Raw genomic sequence first — 21,995 nt, 5'->3', positions numbered from 1 at the left:
GGTTCTGAACAGGAGCCCACGCGTCTGTCGCCACTCGGAGTGCACGTGTCTTCAGCCTAGTAAGTTTTAGCCAAGAGCTCTTATTACAGGAGAGGAAAAACTCAAGGCCAGAAACATTCCATAAGGCTCCTGCTTTCTCTCTGGATCTTCTCTCTCTCCTGGGTCTGGGGAAGACAGTGTCTAACATAATGACTCTAAGGTGAGCGGTGGAGAGGAGTCCTTCAGGTCCCTGACAGGTGGCAGCGGTCCCAGGGGAAGGCCGCCCCAGGACCTTCCCCCAGGCTAGTTCTGGTCGGAAGAGTGCACGGGCCCTGAATGGGGGTGGCCCTGTGGGGCAACGCAGCACGGAGCCGCACTCCCAACAGGGCTCCCCAGTGCCTGGCCTCTCTACTCACCCCGAAGGGAGGCTCTAGGGCAGCGGGAGATGGGGTCGGGCTGGGGGCTGGGACAACAGAGGGCTGTGCACAGTGGGCGGACGGAATGAGCAGGATTGCCATGGTCCTCCTGGCCCTGACCCAGCCTGGTTCTGCTCGAGGCAAGGGTGCCCGAGGCCTTGCACCCAAGCCAGTTTCCACGCTGGCCAGAGCAGGCTCTAGGCTGAGAACAGAGGCAGGGGCCACGGTCTCCCCCTGCCAGCTGGTGCACAGATGCACACGGAGGCTGAGTGTGCCAAGCATGTTCTCTCACTGCTCGAGAGCAAAGCTGGATCTGTCCACAACCCTTCCCCATCCTTCCCAAATGCTGATGCTGACGTCCCCACCTTGAACCACATCACGCCCGTGACTGGGCTCCAACAAGAACCAGAATCCAATGAGAACACAGCCCCCAAACTTGCCCCACTTCAAAGCATGCCAAATTTAAAGTTTAAATAAGTCTGTTTAAAAAAAAAAAAAATCGTGTTTCTGCGCATGTCTGGAAGGCGCCTGCGTTCCCAGTGCTCCCCCTGCCCGAGCTCAGCATCTGGGCGTCTGGAGCTGGCGTTGGTCTCCGCAGGGACTCTACTACTGGAAGCGCGGCTTTGCTCCAGCTTCAGCAGGGACGCTGGGGCTGGATGGAAGGTTCTCTTGGCCCCTCACAAAGTTGAACTTATAAGAACAAGCGCAGATCAATCAACCAATGTTTCCTGCAAGCTTTTCTACTATCTCAAAGGCATGCTTAGAAATACGCTATTTTTACAAAGACCTGTGACTTCAAGGTATCTCCCTTCACTTGTTTCCTCCTTTGCTTTTGTGGGATATTCAAAAGCTTAAGACAGGAGTCCTCACTTTGGTGGTATCTCAGCTAAACTCAAAGAATGCTAAACAGGGAGAATCCAGTGTCGCTTGCTTCTAAAACCATAATAAAGTAACTGAATACTGTAAAACCGTTTCCTATCACAGACAAGTGACTTCAAGAACTTGTTCTTGACAGCTATTTTAAATCACCATGACTTATTTTACTATATTCACATAAAATGGATAAAAACTATATATACTGAAAGACTCCTACATTCAAGCTGTAAATCTATAGGGTACATTTTTCCTATTAAAACCTGTGCAGCTTCTTTATTGACACTAAACATACACAAACCTGAGTCGTCACTGCCACAAACTGTGGTCTGTGCAGGGAGCTTGCGACGCCTTCCAGACCCCAGTCCCGGCAGGGCTGTGACGGGGCGCGTCGCCGCACCTTCCAATGAGCAAATGCTCCTGATACTGGTTTACACCTATCTGGTGGGCAGCTGGCCAGCCAGGAGGGGCACTGCTATCTCGGACCATGACCTGGGTGCCAGGCAAGTGGGGGGGGGGGGGGCGCGCCAGGCAAGGAGGCTGCCCAAGGGGAAGAGCCGTCAGAGGAACAGCAGCGGCAAGGTGGGCCCCTCCTGCAGCCCCCCAAGAGTGAATGGGAAAGGGCTGTAAACACAGGGGGTCAGCAGGGCTGCGGGGCCACCGGCCAGACTCTATCCCCACCACCCGCCCTCCCCGCTGTATGTACAATACATTCACCACCGACAGAAATCATCATAAAGGCAACATGAAAACTCTGTAAACTGGACCCAGCCCCAAACACACCCACACGAGCGGTCCTGCCCCCAGACGGCCACCTGAGTGCAGCTGCCACGGCAGCCCACCAGCACCGCGCCCAGGTCAGGATGGTCTTCCCTGAACAAGCGTCCCAGGGCCTGGAGGGACCTCCAGAGTCCAGCCTGTCTGCTCCCCACTTTCGCCCAGGACTTGGCGAGCGCATGGGTCATGAGGAGGGGCGTCCAGGCTCCAGGCCACACACGGCGCGATGCTGGGGACAGGAGAGGCGGGTGGGGCCGGGCCCCGTTCTCCACTCGCAGCTCTCTGTTTCCCTGGGGCTTGTCTCCTCCTGGGACTAGCTCTGAGAGAAGCAGAATAGACAGTTTCAGCGAAACTGATGCGCGGTAACTGTTAAAAACAACAAAGCCTAGGAGCCACACACACTCTTCCCATCTAGGAAAGCAGCCCAATTTTGCTTCGTTGGGCAGTCCTGCCAGGTGTGGTTCCTGAGTCCTGGACCCTGACTCAGTCCAGGGGCCAAGGACTGCTGCCTCCAGGGAGACTGGGTGGGGGTGGGGGAACCCGACTCTTCCAGATGAGGCAAACAAGGAGTCGCACCACAGTAGCCAGTCTGGGGAAGGAAATCTAACCCATCTCCGGGCTGGTGCCTGGAGCAGGAATAAGAGGCTGGCGGGGCGGGAGGAAGCTGCTCCCGAGGCCCTCTGACCCCACGGCCCACAGGACGCAACCCCTTTCCAGGGACAGCCCCTGGGGCCACAGCTGCCGGGAACCACACAGACAGCTCTCACTGTCCACCATTCTGACCTGATCGAGTGGAAGTGTTGGGGGCTTCTGGGGGGGCAGCTCCTCCTGCGATGCTGCTGGAGCCGGCGTCTTTGGGAACGAGGGCCGGGACTGGACCGAGGGCCCCTGCAGTCTAGAGACATGAGGAAGGAACATTCAGGAATGCATATGATGTCCTCAGTACGAAGGAAAAGGTGCACAGCCCCACCTGGACCAACTGGGTGAGTGACCCCCTGACCCAGGGGCTGCCACGTGAGGCAGGAAAGACATGGCTGATGCCACCTGCACAGTGCTCCTGGCAAAGGTGTTGACTCTGACTCTTAAATATGAGGAAACAATGAGAAAAAGCCAGAGCCTGGGGCGCTCTGTCTTTGAAAAACAAAGAATGCAAAGCCAATGTTGTAAATTACTGAGCAGGCACAGCACCCAAATGCAGAGCCATGAACTGTGACTGGATCCTGAACGGGGGAAAATCAGAGCTTCGGAGACAACTGGAGACATCAGACAGTGCCTCCATCAGAGCACTACCACCACTTTCCTGGCCAGAGTCTGGGCTGCGCCAGGAGGATGCCCTCGGCTAGGAGACACACCAAAGGCTCAGAAGAGAAGGCAAAGGACAGACAGGAGACGTGCCAGACGTTCAGAGAGGGGTGAGGACACGCAGAGGGAAGGCCCTCAAGCCAGGCACTGGGGGCTGGGACGACCCGGGGGGCACTCAGATTCTCAGGGTGGTCTGTGCTGCTTTATGATGGGGCTTCCCAACCTTGACCTCAGGACACAACTACTAGAATTATCAGGGAGTGGTATGTGGCCAGGTCTGGCTCTGGACACACTCAGTTTTCATTCAGTATCAGTAGAGAATAGAATGGTGAGGGGTGAGACTAGGATACCACCCGTGACTACCAACCAGATCTACCTCCCTCTCCCTGGCAAAGTCTGCCCACAGCCCCAGAACTCTGGCCATTAGGTGTCCAAAACCTAACCCAACAGCACTGAAATGCCAATTCACTTTCACGAAGAAAAAAAGACCACACACAAAACTGGGTTCTGATGCCAGTGCTTTCCCAGTAAGCCCCGAGCACACAACCCACACGCTCCTCCCGGCCCCAGACCACCCAAGTCGGTTTTTCATTCCCAAGCTCACTTCTTTTTGGGAGACTAGTATCTACTCTGCTTCTGCCCGTACAAAAAAGGCACGCAGCTGCAGCCTTACCCGGACGGTCTGTACATCTCCTGGAAGGACGCCCTCGCCCCACTTCCGGGACCCATCTGCTCCATCATCACGGCCTGGAAGTGGCCCAGGCCCTCCTCAGGGTAGCGGTAGAGGGGGCACTCGGGGGACAGGCCATTGGGCTGCGCCGCCACTGGGCGGTGAGGCGGGTGAGTAGCCGAGGGGGAGGCGTAAGCCCTGGGCTGGAAATGCGCGGCCGGCCGCTGTGGGGGGTAAGGCGGCCCAGCGTGCAGCATCACTGCGTGTGGGGGAAAGGCGGGCGAACCGAAGGCCAAGCCCGGGCCGAGCGGGGCCGGGGGCGCGCCATAGAGACACTCGCTGGCCGACAGGGAGCCCTGCCGCCTGGCAGCCGCGTTGTGGTTATCCAAGTCCAGGAACTCTTTGGGGCTCTCTGGCTGCTCCACAGACTCATCCTGCTTGCCCTCGGGGCCGGGGTTCTGCCCCTCGGCCATCTTGGCAGCAACGGCGTCCACCCGCGTGGGCGAAGTTAAGGCAGCACCCAGAGCCTCCACCGCGTCGACCCGCGCGGGGGGCGTTAAGGCAGCACTTAGCGCCTCGCAGCCCTGCAGCCCGGTCACAGCGCTCTTGTCGGGGAAGAGGGGCCTGGCAGGGGTGGGCTGAGCTGGTGGGGGCCCGCTCGGGCTTACGGGGGCTGCGAGGTGTCTCGGCCAGTCTGAAAAGCCCTGTGGACACGAGTAGTAAGGAGTCCGCGGGTAGTGGTGGTAGGAAGGCTGCGGTGGTGGCTGGTAGGGATACCGCATGCCCTGGTGGGGGCGGTACCGAGGGAAGACTCCAGAATGAGGGTCATGAGACTGAAAAGCCCGAGGGGGAAAGGGGGGAGGGTGCGGGGCTGGAGGCTTGCCCCCCATCACAGGACCCACAGGCTGCAGGCCTGGGCCTACATGGTACCGTGTGGCGGAGCTGGGGAACTCCAAGCCGGGCGTGTACAGAGGGGAGCACGCGGGCTCTGCAGGGGCCCCAGCCTCGGGTGGCGCCCTGCTCTTGCCCTCAGACCCACATGGGGAGGCTTCCACCCGCAGTCCGTTTTCAGGCAGCGGCCCCAGGTCTGCCAGGGTGCATGCCTGGGCGGGTGGGCTGGCGAAGCCACTCCCTGAGAGCCAGGCAGACCTGACCGTGCTTGCTGGGCAGCCGTCCCCAGGTTCCGAGGACTCCGGCCTGAGCTCCGGGCCCTCTGGGCCCCTTCCTTGGGGTGAGCTCCGCCTGGCAAAGTCGGCCTGCAGGGGGGGCGCAGGGTGAGGTAGCTGCTTGAGGAACGCCCCCTCTGAAGCACCGACACTCGCTGGTCTCTCCTCGAGCCCGGGCAAGGGATCCGCTGCAAAGAAAGCAGAGACAAAGTCGCACCTGGCGAGCTGAAACCCCAGCACACGACAGGAACAGGTGACCAAGATGACGCCGCCGCCCCCACCCTGCCCACCGCTGGACAAGCAAGGGGCTGTGATCTGTGTGCCCAACTCCAAGGAGGCAGAGGGTGCACTGGCCGATGTGCAGGCTGGCGGGGAGGCATCGCCTAGACAGTGAGGAGGAGGGACCAGGCCTGAGGACGCTGGGAAGGCCGGATCCCGACAGCATCCTGCAGTCAGGAACCACCCACGGGAGTACGAACAGGACTAGATGAATATTTGCTAAATGAATGACAACACTCACTGTGCCCGGGCTTCCTGAAAATAAGACATGGACAGTGTATAACATTCAAAGGGCATCTTCGAGGAATTACAGAAATTTAATAAACAATCACTGACCTACTGAATTCAAATGCTTAATTACAGACTCAGAATTCTTTACCTTGCCATTGTTTTTGGCCATAAATGCGTCTTAGTATTATCTCTTAGGGAGGGCAGAGTTGTTGCCCAAGGGTATCAAAATAGGATTCTGGTCAGAGCTTACAGACAAGGTCAAGAATTCAGACCTTTAAGATCAACTAGGACTGCTGGCTCCCGAAAAACTAACATTGGCTTTAAAGATCACAGGTATAAGCTGCACAAGAATCATGAAAACGTGCACTTTTCATTATTGAGTCAACAAAAAACATGCCAATGCCTTATGACAGACACAGAAATACACGCAAAACGGCTTAACGACATGACACCATAAAACTCTTGCAAGAAAACATAGGCAAAACATTCTCTGACATAAACTGTCATAGGCCAGTCTTCCAAGGCAGTAGAAATTAAAGCAAAAATTAAAAAGTGGGACCTAATTAAACTTGCAAGCTTTTGTACAACAAAAGAAACCATAAACAAAATGGAAAGACTGTCTACGGACTGGGAGAATATAGCTGCGAAGGATGAGACCAGCAGGGACTTAATCTCCAAAATATGCAAGCAGCTCATACAACTCAACCAAAAAGCAATCCCAATCAAAGCATGGGCAGAAGACCTAAACACACATTTCTTCAATTAAGACACACAGAGAGCCGAGGCCAAGATAAAAAGATGTTCATCATCACTGAACTAGACAAATGCAAATTTAAACCACAATGAGGTACCAACTCACACCAGTCAGAATGGACGCCACTAAAAAGTCTACAAATAAACAGTGGAGAGGGTGTGGAGATAGGGAACACTCTTCCCTGTTGGTGGGAATATAAATTGGTACAGACACTATGCAGAACAGTGTGGAGGTTCCTTAAAAAACTAAACACAGGGTTAACGTATGATCCTACAATCCCACTCCTGGGGAGTATCTGCAGAAAGTGTTAGTCACTCAGTCGTGCCTGACTCTTTGTGACCCCATGGACTGCAGCCCACCAGGCTCCTCTCTCCATGAGATTTTCCAGGCAAGGATACTGGAGTGGGTTGCCAATTCCTTCTCTAGGGGATCTTTCCGACCCAGGGATCAAACCCGGGTCTCCTGCACTGCAAGCAGATTCTTTACCAACTGAGCTACAAGGGAAGCTCTTTGTAGAACACCATAATTCAAAAAGGTCCACACACCCCGATGTTCAGTGCAGCACTGTTTACAACAGCCAGGACATGGAAGCAACCTAGATGCCTATCAACAGAGGAGCGCATAAAGACGCGGTGCGCACAGACTATGGAACATACTCAGTCATAAAAGGGAGTAAGCACTGCCATTTGCAACAGTATGGATGGACCTAGGGATTACATACTGAATGAAGTAAATCACAAAGAGGTAAATGTATGGTATCACTTATATGTGGGATTTAAAATATGACACAAATGAAGTTATCTATGAAACAGACTCACAGACAGAGAAGACACTTGGGACTGTCAAGAAAAAGAGTGGGTAGGAGAGCGATGGGCAGGGAGATTGGGGTTGGCAGATACAAACTTATATACAAAATGGAAAAACAAGGTCTGACTTCAGCACAGAGAAATAACATTCAATATCCTGCGACAACCCATAATGGAAAAGAATGTGTATGTGTGTGACTGTGTCACTCTGCTGTACAGCAGATACTAATTAGCACAGCACTGTAGATCAGCTGTACTTCATTCAGAAAAAATAAAATGCAAACGAAACAACACGAACATCATGGCAACTGAGCAAGCAGACTGCTCCCGAGACTCTCCCTCTTACTCTGAATTCCAGTCACACCTGAAATCATGCCTGGAAATCGTGCTGCAGGGGGCATTCAGAGTCAGCCTGCCCTCCAAGAAATCACCTGCAGGGAGTCTGTGCTCCTGGCCCTCCACCCAGCTGACAAGGAGCCACGTCACGCTCTGCAGACGCCCAGGCGCCACAGCCCCCACACGGACACACGCTAGATGTCCATCCTCAACCGGCAGGAGTCACACAGAGGAGGCCCACCGCCCTTCTCTCGCACTTGAGTTTACTACTCTTGTGAACGGCATTTCTAGAACCCTCTTGATGACGTGCCTATCTCACTGCTGCTCCCCACCCTCAATGCGCGCAGATGTGGGCCCAATGAGAAAGGCATGCAGAGAACTGGGCCAGGAGTAAAGCCCTGAGAACATGTCCCCCCCGAGGGTCACTTCAGGACAGTCCTTTCTAAGTGGGACTGGGCAACACAGAGTTGCACACACGGATGCCAGGTCCATTGTGTCAGGTTCGAGTCGGTCTCCCCACTTAAGAGCTGAATGAAGGCAAATAACCACCTTTGTGCCCTGGAGCTTTCATCCATACAAACAAGAATACTAGTCAAAGTTCCCTCAAAGCTTATTCTGAGAGTGAAGTGAGTGAGCACGAGAAGGCTCCGCACAAGCGGAGACACAGCAGGCACTGCAGCTGTGCGGCATGGTCGCCGCGTCCGCGGACTGCGGCAGGCTCACCCAGAGACATTCAAGTGAAAGGGGTCAGAGGCCAGTTGGCACTTTGTTTCCTAGTCCGCATAAAAAGACGGGCCACCAATAACCACGGCAGATGGAGGTGTGTGTGGGGGGGGGGGGTTGGGAAGGCAGGGAGCGCGCATGTACACATTACCTTGGCCGTTCTCAGGCTCCTGCACGTCACTGCCGTCCTGTGTCCTCACAGGGTCTCCTGAGGCAGGCTTGGGGGCCACCAGGCCCATGGGTGGGAAAGGGCCAGGCAGGCGGGGCGGTGCAGACTGGCGGGGGTGGTAAGGCACGCCTGGTGGGCACCCACGGGAGGAGAGCTGCTGCATGGCCAGCATCTCGGGGCTGTCCAGCATGGAGTCCCCACCCTGCACGCCTCGCAGGGCCGGGGCCGGAGCTCCAAACAGAGAACCCAGTGCTGGGGCTGCAGGGGGCTGGAGCCGCTGTGCGCCAGGTTTACACGGGGGGTGCAGGTACCCTGAAGGAGGAACGCTGTGAGGTAGGAAGCCGGATTGTTCTGTCCACTGGTTTGGGGGAAGGGGAGGTCTCATCACTCGGGAATCCATCATGTGACCCAAAGGGCGGGGCTGGTGAGAAGGTCCTGGCCCCACGGGGGGCTTCTCGTCTGGCCCCAAGGGTCCTGGGTTTGCAGCACCGTGGCTCCCGTTCCAGACCGCAGAGTGCACTCGGCTCAGGTACTTGTAGGGTCGGTACATGTGGCCGGGAGGGACTTCTGGGCTCTCAGGGAAGTCTGGGGGTCGGGCTGGAGCACCCCCGTGCCTGGGAGGAAGGAGCCCTGGCTGGAAATGAGTGGGGGGATACACGTGCCCATCCTGGCTGGGGCCGCTCATCTGACCGAGTGGCAAGGGTCCAGGTCGAGAGCCCATGTCAGCAAGGGAGGCCAGCCCTCCGCATGCCAGCTTCTCATCAGGGGGGCCACACCCGGGGCCTCGGTGGTGGTTAATTCCAGCTGGAGGCTGGCAACAGAAAAAGGGAAGCTGTGTTAACCCCGTGGTTATTCAATTTACCCAGGGGAGAGATGATATTTCTGGAATACACCTTTGCACCTGCACGCGCTGAGGAGCCTGCTTACCTGTACCGCCAGAGGCGGGGGCTGCAGGCCAGGCCCACGGGCGGGCAGACCCGGGGCTCCAGAGGAGACACTGACTTCAGCAGGATCCGAGCCTCGGAGAGGACCAAACGCTCCCTGTCCTGCTGGCCTCTGGAGGGCATGGGGCAGAGGCAGGGAGGAGAAGGAGAGAGTACACCCTTTATGTCCTGAAGACCAGGCTCTGGCTCATGAAGGAGCCCCACTGCCCCGGCCTACAGAGGGTGGAGCAGGGGCTTCCATCCCCACCCTCAGAGCCCCTCCCCACCTGCTCCCCAGGAGAGGTGCATTTATGTACTGGATGTACCCCATTCTTTGAATTACAAGGAGCGAGATGTTAATTCAAATTTTTGCCCCACTGAGAACATGTAGTTCAAATGACTAACAAAAAGGATTTAAGACAGATGAAGACTAAATGAAGATGGGGGAGAACTTCACACTCCCCCCGCCCCTAATCAGGAGACACCACTACGGGATGAAGCTGATCCTCACTGGCTAGCTTGAGAAGAGAGGCTGGCCGGGTCCACCGAGACACAGGGGCCCAGAGAGGCAGCTGCTGTTTGAGGCACCCACCTGGCCAGGGGGCTGCACAGAGCTGCTCTGACCAGCCCCAGAGGCAGCGGCGCGGCGGCCCAGGGGCAGCGCCTTCCCTCCGTTCTCCGCGGGCTGCCTCCGGCCCGGCGCCTCCGAGTCCCGGGAGCGGGTGCACACGTGGCCCCGCGCGCCCCGCCCCCGCCTCTTCTCCCGCCTCTCCTCCTCCCGCATCCACGGCTCCTCGTCTGTGTCCCCGTCCTCCCCAGGAAAATGCTTCAGCATCGCCCGGTGGAAGCACCTTTCCAGGTTGTCCGACATCTTGGTGTACTCTGCGGGAGAGAGAAGTCTGAGCCCCCGCCCCGGGCAGGCCCCGTGACCACCTCCCCCAGTCAACTGCGGGTCTGCCGGTCAGCATGCCTCCTGCCTTCTAGGCTACAGACACGAGACGGGACACAATTGCTGGCCCAAGAAACTGTCCAGCCTGTGTGGCTGGCACAGTGGGCCCTGGCCCCCAAACCGGTAAAAATTTAATTCTTCAATGCCAAACTGCAGAAACATTAAGTACAGTCACTGAACCTCCAAGCTTCGGCACCTGCAGCGACACTGGCTGCGTCATCCAAGGTCTGCCCTACGACTCTAAGACAGTGGGTGAGCAAGGCGCAGGATGACCAGGCCCAGGACGAAACCGGGACCAGCAGCCGCCACGCCTGTGGCTGTGGAGGATGGACAGAGCCCGGCACCGCCCAGCCCATGGCTTCAACACACCCTCTCTTCAGGGTCCTGAGAAAGGGCTGAACCTGGAGACTGGAAATGCCTGTTTTTCTTGGTTCTGCTGCTGCAGCAGGCTAGAGCCACAGCGCCCCTCCTCCACTCACCGCTGCTCTCCCCATTGTACTTCCGACAATTCCTGAACATAGTCTTCATGTCGTTCACAAACTCCTCCTTGGTACAGTATAAACCTCCATTCAGTTTCTTCTCCATGCTTGAAATATCCATGGGGACCTACAACAGGCCACACTCGTTAGTATCATTGGAGCAACAGAGCTTTGTAGTCCCCACACTAGGAGCTGTTTGAGAGCCTGGGACGCACCCAGCACCCAGCCCTGAGGAGTGCCAGCTGACTGCACAACAACACAACCAGCAGAGAGGCACGCGCCACAGTTGTGCAGCTGACAAGGCTTCCTCTACCTTAATGATCTGGTAGTAGTTAGGGGCATACGACTCGTCCACTGGTTCCAAAAAGGGCCAGGAATCCTTGTGAGCCTTCACCACGTCCAGAACTGAGGAGCCAAAGAGAAGAGAAGGGTCAGCACACGCACCTGGGGACACACTCGGTGGGACACAGCAGTGGAGCATGGGAACTGACCTTTGTACATGGCGGTGAAGTCATCATCCAGCTCGAAGCTGTGAATCAGAGCGAGAAAGCAGCAGTGACTGAGACCCCCTTCTCTCCCAGTGCCCTGGATTCAACCTGACACACAGCTGTCCAGACCAAGACTTGGAACAGTTCCCAGGAAACCTCTGTAAACCTCTGCTAAGGTAAGTCTGTAACACTGACCACCTCCAAACACACGAGGGAGTGAGGGTCAGCACACTCATCCCCTCCCTCCCTCATCTACAGAATGACAGCTGGCCCGATCCCACACCACGCAGCTGAGGAGGGCGAGGGGCACTCTGCACTCACGGGTCTCTCGTCCTCTTCTCGGCCCGAGGCGGGGACTGGGGGTCCAGGTGGGACAGCTGGGGGGGCAGCGCCTTCCCCTGGGCCAGCAGCCAGGCCCGCTCCTCCCTGAGCCGTCGCCTCTTGGCTCGATCTGTGAGAACACAGAGCAGAGGCACGTCAGGACTCCACAAGGGAGACGCGCACTCAGCTGTGCCCTCTGCCGACCTCTGCTGACAGGAGTGCCTGAGCAAGAAGGCTTTAAGGGACTTCTGTCCTGGGGTCCTGGTGGGTAGGGGAATGAGCAAGAGAGAAGGAAAGCAGAGGGCCGACAGACAGTCACCCTCGCTGACCACCTCCAGCCCTTTCTATGTTGCCTACACAAAGAGAGTATCTCCTGTTTAGGACCAGACCCCAGTCCAAACACACCAGGAGGACTGTGCAAGCCCCCTGAAGTGCTCACACTGGTTATCCTCAATCTGTGCCCGGCCCCCCGCCCCCACCACAGCTGTCCGCCCCCACCCACGCTGGTGCAGGAGGTGCCAGGGAAGTGAAGAAGCCAGCGGGACAGCCCAGCAGCTGGAAGGGGAGGCATCCTCTGGTTCCCAGACATGGCCATGAGAAACACACTTGCCAGTGCACTGCGGGCCTGCTGGCAGTGGGGGAGGAAGAAGCAAGGACTCAGGACACCATCAGAAGGCAAGAAGCGTGACGGAAGGTGCCCCGTGGGAGCAGACAGGGCCCGCAGACGCCCACTCCCACCAAGCTCCCTCTGCTCCAACTTCATGCCCGGGTAGAAATAAACTTGTATGTGTAAGAGAACCTATACCTGCTTTAATTATCAGAGGCGTTTTGCTATCAACAACTTTTACTAAAATTGGTTTCTAAGGAAGAGAATGATTTCAAGCCTAAAGAAAAGTAAAACTAAATTAATGAACATCCATGTATCAAACTGTTAAACATTAGGTGTCATGAACTCAGTTTAGGATTTCACAGCTAGCAACCAGTCAACCCATTCTTCACGTCATCAGAATCACTGTTTGGACACACACCTCCCCAGGCTCGGGCAAGCCCCGGGGCCCACAGGCAGTTGCAGCGTCGGTGCCCCTCCACAGCTACCGATACTCCTACACAGGTGATGCCACCACCTCACTCACTCCCACGTCGTGACGTAGTGAGTGTAACATGGAATTCTGATGTTTCTGTTTGCCTATACCAGACAGGAGTGACCTAATATTTACTACTTGTCAACATGTGGTCAAAAAGTTCCTTCGATTTTTAAGTAAAAGTAAGACAAAAAACAACAACAAAAAAAGTAAGTTGACTCACTGGAAAAGACTCTGATGTTGGGAGGGATTGGGGGCAGGAGGAAAAGGGGACGACAGAGGATGAAATGGCTGGATGGCATCACCGACTCGATGGACGTGAGTTTGAGTGAACTCCAGGAGTTGGTGATGGACAGGGAGGCCTGCTGCTGCTAAGTTGCTTCGGTCGTTTCTGACTCTGTGGCCTGGCGTGCTGCAATTCATGGGGTCGCAAGGAGTCAGATACGACTGAGCAACTGAACTGTACTGAATTGATGACATTTTTCATTTGCACCAAGAATTTTATTGATTAATGCATTCTCCATTTTGTTTCACTATTTTCTGCTATTATTCAGGCAACTTCATTATTCCATCTTTTTGAGCAAAGAACTGTTTCAGGTGCCTTTTACAGCCTTCCAGGGAACTGAAATTTTTTTCCTTTAGGAGAATTTTGTAAAGACCAAAACAAATGGAAATCCAAGGGTGCAATGTCTGGTGAATAAGGTGGATGAATCAGAACTTCCTAGCCAAGCTGTAACAGTTTGCCTGGTCATCAAAGAAACATGCAGCCTTGTCTTATCCTAATGGAAGACTATGAGTTGTCTGTTGACTAATCCTGCATGCTTTTCATCGAGTGCTGCTTTCAGTTAGTCTAACTGGGAGCCATACTTGTTGGAATTAATCGGTTGGTTTTCCAGAAGGAGCTCGTAACAGAGGACTCCCTTCCAATACCACCATATACACAACATCACCTTTGGATGAAGACCAGCCTTAGTGTAGTGCTGAGACTTCCATTTGACACTTTTAAATATTTTCCTTCTCTGTTCTCACTGTGTTCATCCATTCTTTTCCCCACTTTGGTGAGCATCTTTATGACCATTACTTTAACTCTTTATCAAATAAATTACTTTTTCTGAGATTTTAATCTCCTGTTTGGAACATATTCTTCTGTGTCTTCATTTTGCTAGACCCTCTGTGTTGGTTTCTATGCAGCAGATGAACAACCACCTCCCCGTCCTAAAGGCGGAGCCTCCCAAAGGAGACCAGCCTTTGTGTCCAGGCCTGCCCAGCTCCGCCATCTCTCAACCCCCTGTGGTGCTTATCCAGACAGTCTGACGGTAAGCCCCAGTAGTTGAAAACGGGCAAAGACCTGTCAGGTTCCCTACCTCAGCACCTAGATCGGAGGTCAGGGTGAGTAAAGCTGTGTGATGGCGCCAGGAGGTGCGACCCCAGCGACACACAAGCCAGTCGGGCTGAGGGCACAGTGTGCTGGGCCAGCTGCATGCGAGCAACTGCGTGCAGGCCACACGAGGGCGTGAAAGACACTGAGGGCTCTGGGATCCCCATCAAGGTGCAGGCCACACGAGGGTGTGAAAGACACTGAGGGCTTTGGGATCACCGGCATGGTGCAGGCCACATGAGGGCATGGAAGACACTGAGGGCTCGGGGATCACCATCAAGGTGCAGGCCACACGAGGGTGTGAAAGACACAGGGCTTTGGGATCACCATCAAGGTGCAGGCCACACGAGGGCGTGAAAGACACTGAGGGCTCTGGAATCACCATCACGGTGCAGGCCACACGAGGGCATTAAAGACACTGAGGGCTCTGGAATCACTGGCACGGCCAGAGTGGAGTTAGCCTATCACGAATCAGAAGGCAGTAACTAGGAAGCAAGGGGTCATCACATGGTAAGGCCAGATGCAGCCCAGGCCCTGGGCCCCCCACCCCCACCCCGGCCCAGCAGAGCACTCCTACCTTCCACGGCCTTGACCCTCTCCTCCAGCTCCCGCTTCCTCTCCTCCTTCAGCAGCTGCTCCTGCTCCTTCTTCTGCACCGCGAGAAGGATCTGGCGCTCCTCCTCCTCCTCCCGGCGCTTCTGTTTCTCTAGCCTGCTGAGCACAGGGGTCTCCTGTGAGGGGACAAGAAGCTCAGTCAACACGTAATAAGGCAAAACCAGGCTTTTGCTCTGAGTGAAGAGTCCACATTTTCTATCCCACACGCAGCATCAGATAGTGGACAACTTCTGCATTAAATCCAAGTTCATCTTGTCACCTGTGCCATCAATGAATGAGTACAGACACACACTCACAAGACACAATGGGGAATGAACAGGAGGGAGCTGGGCCGGATGGTCACGCAACTTGTCATCTCCAGGAGACAACCTTCTGGAGAGGAGGCTAGAGGGGAGAGGAGACACCAATCTCCCCTAAGTAACGAAGAAAGGGGGAGACAACTTCAGTCATCTGCATGCCTCAGAAACGCCTAACTTCTGTACTTTCCTCTACTAATCAAGCAATTAAAATAAAAGGAGGGTTCGGTGGGAAGGACCAGCATTCTGCCGTAAGGAATAGAAAAGAGATGAAGTGACAGCACAGAAATGCACCTGCCTAAGAAATTCAAGGAACGAAAAGATAACCAGGACCACTACCATCAATTGTTTCTGAAAGTCTTACTCTGGGTGTTTCCAAGAGCGCTAGTTCTGAGCCATCTGTAGCCAACAGAACTCAAGCTAGGGCTGAAATCATTATGTTCAGTTTCCTCCCTGGACTTCTGTGCTGATGTGTAAGGTACAACTTTTTCTTTTTTAAAACTATTATTGAAGAGGTAATCATTGTTACCTGTAACAACAGAGAATGCCTGTAAAATGCACAGATACAGAAAAAGGAAGCCGGTGTCTGCAAAGGGAACATGCACATGACACCAGCAAGAAACATCAGTTATTCCAAGTCAGGTGACTAAGTCAGGAATATGTTTTTCTTTTCAGTAGAAAGAATATCTAAGAATTTTCTACATAAATATCGTTATTCTGTGGAAATTACACAAGTGGTCTTGATGTGGAGAGAAAAAGACGATGGCAGACTGCCATCCAAATGAGAAGTGTTACTCGCTCAGTCATGTCTGACTCCTTGAGACCTCATGGACTACAGCCCACCAGGCTCCTCTGTCCATGGGACTCTGCAGGCAAGAATACTAGAGTGGGTTGCCATGACCTGCTCCAGGATGTCTTCCTGATGCAGAGATCAAACCCAGGTCTCCTGCACTGCAGGCAGATTCTTTGCTGTCTGAGCCACCAGGGAAGGACATACATATGTATGCCATACATACAAAATCATCATTAAACACAGAAACCAATCTGATTGAAGTTTTTTACTTTTTAATGGTCCTTACTCATTGGAAAAGACTCTGATGCTGGGAGGGATTGGGGGCAGGAGGAAAAGGGGACAACAGAGGATGAGATGGCTCGATGGCATCACCAATTCGATGGACATGAGTCTGAGTGAACTCCGGGAGTTGGTGATGGACAGGGAGGCCTGGCGTGTTGCGATTCATGGGGTTGCAAAGAGTCAGACACGACTGAGCGACTGAACTGAAATGAACTGAAAACGAGTTTCGATCATCATTTGACTCAGAAATAGAAAGTGCTCTTGCCTAGATAACAGACCTTCTGAAAGTCATTTTTACTGTTCAAATTCTGAGCCTGACTTTAAAAGAGCTGGCTAACACACAAGGTAAAAATCTTTCAGAGTAAAAGAAGAGAGATGAAAAATTTTTTTAAACTTAACTATTTTTATTGTACACACGATACTGTAGTCAGTCGCCCAAATAGGATTAAACCAAGTTCCTTGACTTCTAGATCCTATAACCAGAATGGGTGGTCTGCACTGGGTTTGAATGAGCCAGATGTGCTTTCAGAAATAGGGCTGCTGCAGGCATATCATGGACAAGCCTCCCACTGACAGGGAAGCACCTTCCCACCCTCTGCCCCTTCATCCCTCCACAGGTCTCTAATCACACCCACTGTGGCAACATCTCTCCCTTGCAGAGAGGTTGTGTGGAGCTGCTATTAACAAAGCAAAGCAGACCAAACCTCTCCTCTGCTCAGCTTAACAAGGATCCATGGATGGGGCGGCGGACGGGCAGGGGACAGGTGAACACACGTCTGGCAGGTGGGATTACTTCCTTCAAAGGAAGTGCTGCATTTTCTACACATCAGACCCACTGAAAAAGCAGAGAAAAGCAGGTGCTAACCACACAGTGAGGACAGCATGAACGTGTCCTCCCCTGCCTAAGGAAGGACACGCTGTGGAGCACGCTCCCTCCTGCCACAACAAAGACATGTTACAGACGACAAGCATCTCAGCGACAACAGTGACCCAGTGAACAAACAGGACAGATGCCTCCCGCCCGGAGTCAGTGCGAGGAGGAGCAAAGGGGAAATAGGTCATCATGCACAGCCTAAGACTATCTATATAATTTCTTCCAACACACACAACAGGGTATTATTCTTAATATGGAAAGATATCTAAAGCAATTAACAGCTGTTGCTGTTTCAGTTGCTAAGTCTTGTCTGACTTTGTGACCACCAAAAAAATGCAACATGAGTACAAAATGCACAGAAGGTAAATAAAACAAATCCATGATCCTAAGAAAATACAAAATGGACTATTCACTCACAGCACTGTAAAAGATGAAAAAAGTGGCGTGTCTGCCAAGATGTGACACCACAGATGGCTCAGAGTGCTGGGGCCACAGATCTTCCAAAGGACAAGCGAGGCACATGTCAGGAACCCTGGGCAGGGTAACGACATTGTGTGACTTCATCTCACAGTTAAGACAGCCAGGCAGTGCTTCTGAGTACGTTACAGTCAACAAGATTTGAAATAGTGAAAAACTGAATATCCTATAGGTTTAAAATAGGTAAAATCACATAACTACTGTGTAGTCATTAAAATTGTTTTTCTGAGGAATATTTAATGAAATATGAAAAGGCTCATGACATTAAATGAAAAACACAGGTCACAAGTCAACAGGCAGTATGATCCCAGGTTTCTAATAAATGCACAGAGAAAAGGCCTGAAGCAAACACATGAAGCTGTAAACAGGGATCCTTGTTACTATGCCTCCTGCACTTTTTACAGTCTTCCCAGTTTTCTATAAGAATGTATAAATTATTCAGGACACAGAACAAGCCCTTCCCAAGTAAGCTGGGGGAATCATCCAGTCTTACATGTTCTACAATGATCTAATCTTTATTAACCTTTTTCATAGAGATCACACAGTAGTGGGAATAAATTCTAAAATTCAAATGTTAAAAGTACCAAGAGGTTGCTACCATGTATAGATTTTACAGTGAGGCATTAAAATGGACTTTAAATAGATTAAGATATTTTGCTAAAACGGAAACAGGAATTTTTAAATTTTTTGTAAGAGTGTAGCTGATGTACAATGTTGCCTTAGTTTCTGCTATACAGTGAAGTGAATTAGTTACTGTTGTTGTTTGGTACCTAAGTCATGTCCTACTCTTTGGGACCCCATGGACTGTAGCCCTCCAAGCTCCTCTGTCTTCCACTCTCTCCTGAAGTTTGCTAAAATCCATGTCCATTTAGGTGGTGACACTATCCCACCATCTCATCCCCTGCTGCTTCCTCCTTCTGACTTCAGCCAGTTATACATGTGCACATATCCACGCTTCAGTCTATACTCCATCCCTATGTAGGTCATTACAAACCACCGAACAGAGTTCCCTGTGCTATGCTAACTATCTTTTATATATTAAAGCCCAAAATTTAAAACTTAGGAAAATCATAAACGCCAAGGACTGCTGCAAAATCAGAGATTATGCATCATTTAGAAACACACATAAAGACACTGAGGTGAAATTCACATGAAATGAACAACCGCCTGTGCACAGCTGAGGGGCACTCAGCATCCTCACAGCGCCTGGCAACCACCATCTGGCGGACCACAGAGCACCCTCAGCACCAGAGACAAAGCCCTGACCTCCATGCCAGCCGCGCCGCAGCCTCATGCTCCAGCCCCTGGCGACCACCAAGTGACTCTTTCCGGGGATCTATTTATTCTGGACATTTCACACAAATGGAATTATACGATTTTTTGTCTAGTTCAGTTTAGTTGCTCAGTCATGTCTGACTCCTTGCGACCCCATGAATCGCAGCACGCCAGGCCTCTCTGTCCAACACCAACTCCCGGAGTTCACTCAGACTCACGTCCATCGAGTCGGTGATGCCATTGAGCGACCTCATCCTCTGTCGTCCCCTTCTCCTGCCCCCAACACCTCCCAGCATCACAGTCTTTTCCAATGAGTCAACTCTTCGCATGAGGTGGTTTATCTAGTTAGTTGTTTTTAAAATACATTAATATTTATACTAAGCACATAAGAAGTAATAACTTACTCACTGGGATGATTTGAGAGAATAGCACTGAAACACGTGTATCACCATATGTGAAATAGATCACCAGTCCAAGTTCAATGCATGAAACAGGGCACTCAAAGCCGGTGCACTGGGATGACCCAGAGGGATGGGATAGGGAGGGAGGTGGGAAGGGGGTTTGGGATGGGGACACATGTACACCCATGGCTGATTCATGTCAATGTATGGCAAAAAACACAATACTGTAAAGTAATTAGCTTCTAATTAAAATAAATTAATAATAAAAAATAATAATTTAGTCAGCTGAAATTAGAGTATCTTAAAAAAGCAAACTGGTAAGACTCAATCGCATATAAATAATTCTATTAAAAAATGAGCCAAGGATCCGAACATTTTTCCAAGAAAGACAAACAGATGGTTAGCAGACACATGAAAAGAGGCTCAACATCATTAATCATCAGAGAAATGCAAATCAAAACCTCACACCTGTTAGAATGGCCATGATGAGTATTAACAAAATGACAAGAGATGGCAAGTGCTGACGAGGATATGGCAAAAAGGGGATTCTTGTGCACTGCTGGTGGGAATGTAAACTGGCACAGACACTATGGGAAAAAAAGAGTACAGAGGTTCCCTGAGAGATAAAAGACAGAATCTGATCATGTGGCCCAGCAACTCCATTCCTGCCCATCTTTCCAAAGGAAGCACAAGCACCAGCCTGAGCATGCATGCAACTGCCACGGTCACTGCAGCGCAGCAGCCGAGACTAAGACTCGAGTGTCCCCCGGTGGGGGGGGGACGGGGAAGAGGCGGCGTGTGTACACGGGGCATTACTTAGTCACTAAAGCAAAATGCTGCCACGCGCGACCACATGGATGACATGAGGGCATCATGCTAGGTGAGGTGAAGTCAGGGAAAAGCAAATACTGTACTCAACTCACCCACATGTAGAGTCTAAACACACCCAACTCAAGATACACAGAATAGACGGGCAGGCAAAATGAGTGCAGGCAGTCGGCTGTACAGACATCCATTTATAATACAAGTAACTCCTGGGGATGAGACGGGCTTCCCTCATAGCTCAGAATCCACCTATAATTCAGGAGACCCCGTCGATTCCTGGGTCGGGAAGATCCCCTGGAGAAGGCATAGACTACCTGCTCCAATATTCTTGGACTTCCCTTGTGGCTCAACTGGTAAAGAATCCGTCCGCAATGCGGGAGACATGGGTTCAATCCCTGGGTTGGGAAGATCCCCTGGAGAAGGGAAAAGGGATGAGATGCACAGCATGGTGACCACAGTCAATAATACTGTGTTGTATGTGAACATAGAGTAGATTTTTAGAGTTACTCATCACAAGAAGAAACTCCATGTGAGGTGACAGATAGTAACCAGACCTACTGGTGACCATTTTGCAATGTACGCAATCATCAAATCATTATGCTATACACTTGAAACTAACGTTACACACCAGTTACACCTCAAACAAAAAAGTTGTCTGCAATTCCAAGAGCTCAACAACAACAAACTCAGAGCAGAGTGCTCACAAAGGCCCAGGACCTTCCTGTGTCACATGCTCCTGACCACCTCTGCTCACCGGGGCCCTTCTGCCCATTTCAATACCTGCCTGTCCCCCACCTGCCTTATCCAGGCTCCCCCACCTCAGGTTGCTGGCTGCAAACACTTCTACTCAGTGAGACACCACTTTGCCTCATACTTCCTATACCTATTCTCTTTCACTATGATTATTGCTTTATAAATTCAGTAGTTCCCATCTGATGTGAATTCTCAAACAGTATCATTTTATATAAACTGTATCATACACATTTAGGAAAAAACATGTATGAAATGCACCAAAAGTGTTTTAAATTCCCATGCAACTTTCTAGGCAGTGTTGCCACCCCATGGAAGGGTCAAGACTTGTGACCTGAAGTTACTTGCGGCAGTCTTTTAAACTGTAACAGTTTAAAGAACTAGTAAAGTCAATAAAAAATATACATATATGTATGTTAATAGCAGTTAAAAAAAATCTTACACTATTTGCTCTGCAACATTTTTTCTTCCAAAGGGGGTATGAAACGAAACAGGGCTTAGAAATCCTCAACATTACAAACATAATCTGCCTGAAGCCCAGCCCAGAACTCCCCATCATTCACCCCCACCCCCACCCCCACCAACTCCAGCAGCACAAAGAGGACCTGAACTCCCTGGCCACAGGTGTGCCTAGAGTCTCCTGATCAAAGGAAAAAAAAAGCACTGGAAGAGTTTCAGAGGTCAGCAGAGTGATGCTTTGCCGGTATTTTCCCCAGAGTCATAATCAAAAGACTTTCTGGGGCAAGAAGACTGGACTCCTGGGAGACCAGAAAACCTCCCAATAAGCCTTTAAAGACCTAAAGATTTTTTCGGCTGTTTAAACAGAAGCACAAAACTCATGCCATACCAGAGGCTTTCTTCAACGTACTCAGTACTGTAACAGACATCAAGAACCTCTTCAATATCAAGCAGAGCGGAACAGACAACGCTGCAAAGAAGAGCCAAAAACTTGAGTGTTTAAAGCTAAGCTTTTGCTGGCAATCAATGACGAAACTTCCTGTCTGTCTGTATTCAGATTACTGTGCAAGCTGAGATGTAAAACAGGACATTTAAGGCTCAGCCCAGGGTAGTGAGCAGAGATGGGAACGAGCTTTCAAACTGTCCAGGTAAACAGAGAGCAGGAGCCCATCCAGGCCAATGAGGCAGAAAACCAGTTGAGAACTATGGCTGGACAGCTGACTGAGGCCACTCCAAAGCCAGGGACCCAAAGGAGGAGGAGACCTTTGGGAGATCCAGAAGTCAGGCAGAAGAGAGCCCTGCCCGGAGACCGAAGAGAGCCCCGCCCGGAGGCCGAAGAGACGTGTTC

General features: G+C 52.0%; 1 protein-coding gene across 1 annotated transcript in view; it reads right to left on the bottom strand.

The window, feature by feature from the left end:
* CECR2 (CECR2 histone acetyl-lysine reader) overlaps positions 1-21,995 on the bottom strand; it is a 122,436-nt gene that overhangs the window by 5,311 nt on the left and 95,130 nt on the right. Inside the window, 12 exon segments of the mRNA XM_068971538.1 lie at positions 1,669-1,760; positions 2,829-2,940; positions 4,021-4,544; positions 4,593-5,371; positions 8,464-9,292; positions 9,409-9,537; positions 9,916-10,286; positions 10,833-10,959; positions 11,146-11,237; positions 11,324-11,361; positions 11,642-11,771; positions 14,679-14,832. Coding sequence (XP_068827639.1) covers positions 1,669-1,760; positions 2,829-2,940; positions 4,021-4,544; positions 4,593-5,371; positions 8,464-9,292; positions 9,409-9,537; positions 9,916-10,286; positions 10,833-10,959; positions 11,146-11,237; positions 11,324-11,361; positions 11,642-11,771; positions 14,679-14,832 — 3,377 coding nt within the window.

Source organism: Capricornis sumatraensis, chromosome 4 (assembly GCF_032405125.1).
Source record: "Capricornis sumatraensis isolate serow.1 chromosome 4, serow.2, whole genome shotgun sequence".
Taxonomy (NCBI): Eukaryota; Metazoa; Chordata; class Mammalia; order Artiodactyla; family Bovidae; genus Capricornis; species Capricornis sumatraensis.
This window is presented reverse-complemented; position numbering and strand designations above follow the sequence as displayed.